This window comes from Cystoisospora suis (assembly GCF_002600585.1).
Source record: "Cystoisospora suis strain Wien I chromosome Unknown contig_12153, whole genome shotgun sequence".
Classification (NCBI taxonomy): Eukaryota; Apicomplexa; class Conoidasida; order Eucoccidiorida; family Sarcocystidae; genus Cystoisospora; species Cystoisospora suis.
The window spans coordinates 2,501-2,889 of record NW_027164916.1 but is presented as its reverse complement, the minus strand read 5'-3'; the positions used below and the strand labels follow the sequence as shown (position 1 = coordinate 2,889).

General features: G+C 51.7%; 1 protein-coding gene across 1 annotated transcript in view; it reads right to left on the bottom strand.

The window, feature by feature from the left end:
• Positions 1-2: 2 nt before the first annotated feature.
• Positions 3-389, bottom strand: part of CSUI_011476 (uncharacterized protein) — a gene marked incomplete at both ends in the record, with an annotated part of 2,054 nt that continues 1,667 nt past the window's right edge. The window contains one exon of the mRNA XM_068071574.1: positions 3-342. Coding sequence (XP_067916450.1) covers positions 4-342 — 339 coding nt within the window. The remainder of the gene's footprint in view (positions 343-389) is intronic.

The following is a 389-nucleotide window of genomic DNA, read 5'->3' as shown; positions in this document are numbered from 1 at the left end:
TTCTCCCTCCTTCTCGTCTTCCTTTCGCTGTGCAAGCAAAAGCGATGAGCCGCTGCTTACTCCCCCTATAGAGCTCGCACTAGCACTTCGATCACGGCCAGAATTATCAGAAGACTTAAGAGGATGAGAGTCTGTATGGCTCGTCCCCTCCCCACTACTAGGACGAATCGAGGTGGAGCTAATTCTCGTTGCAAAGATTTCTTCGAGTGTTAGTTGCTTCTTCGCGCCCTCCCCGGAGGAAGAGAGGGATAAGAGACCACTACCACGACCACTACTACTGCTGCCTCTGGATTGAGATGAGGCAGCAGCAGAGAGCTTTAGACGTTCAAGGAGAGATAAGGGCTTGACGACAATAGAGGGAGGGGGAGAAGAGGAGGAAAAGGAAGAAG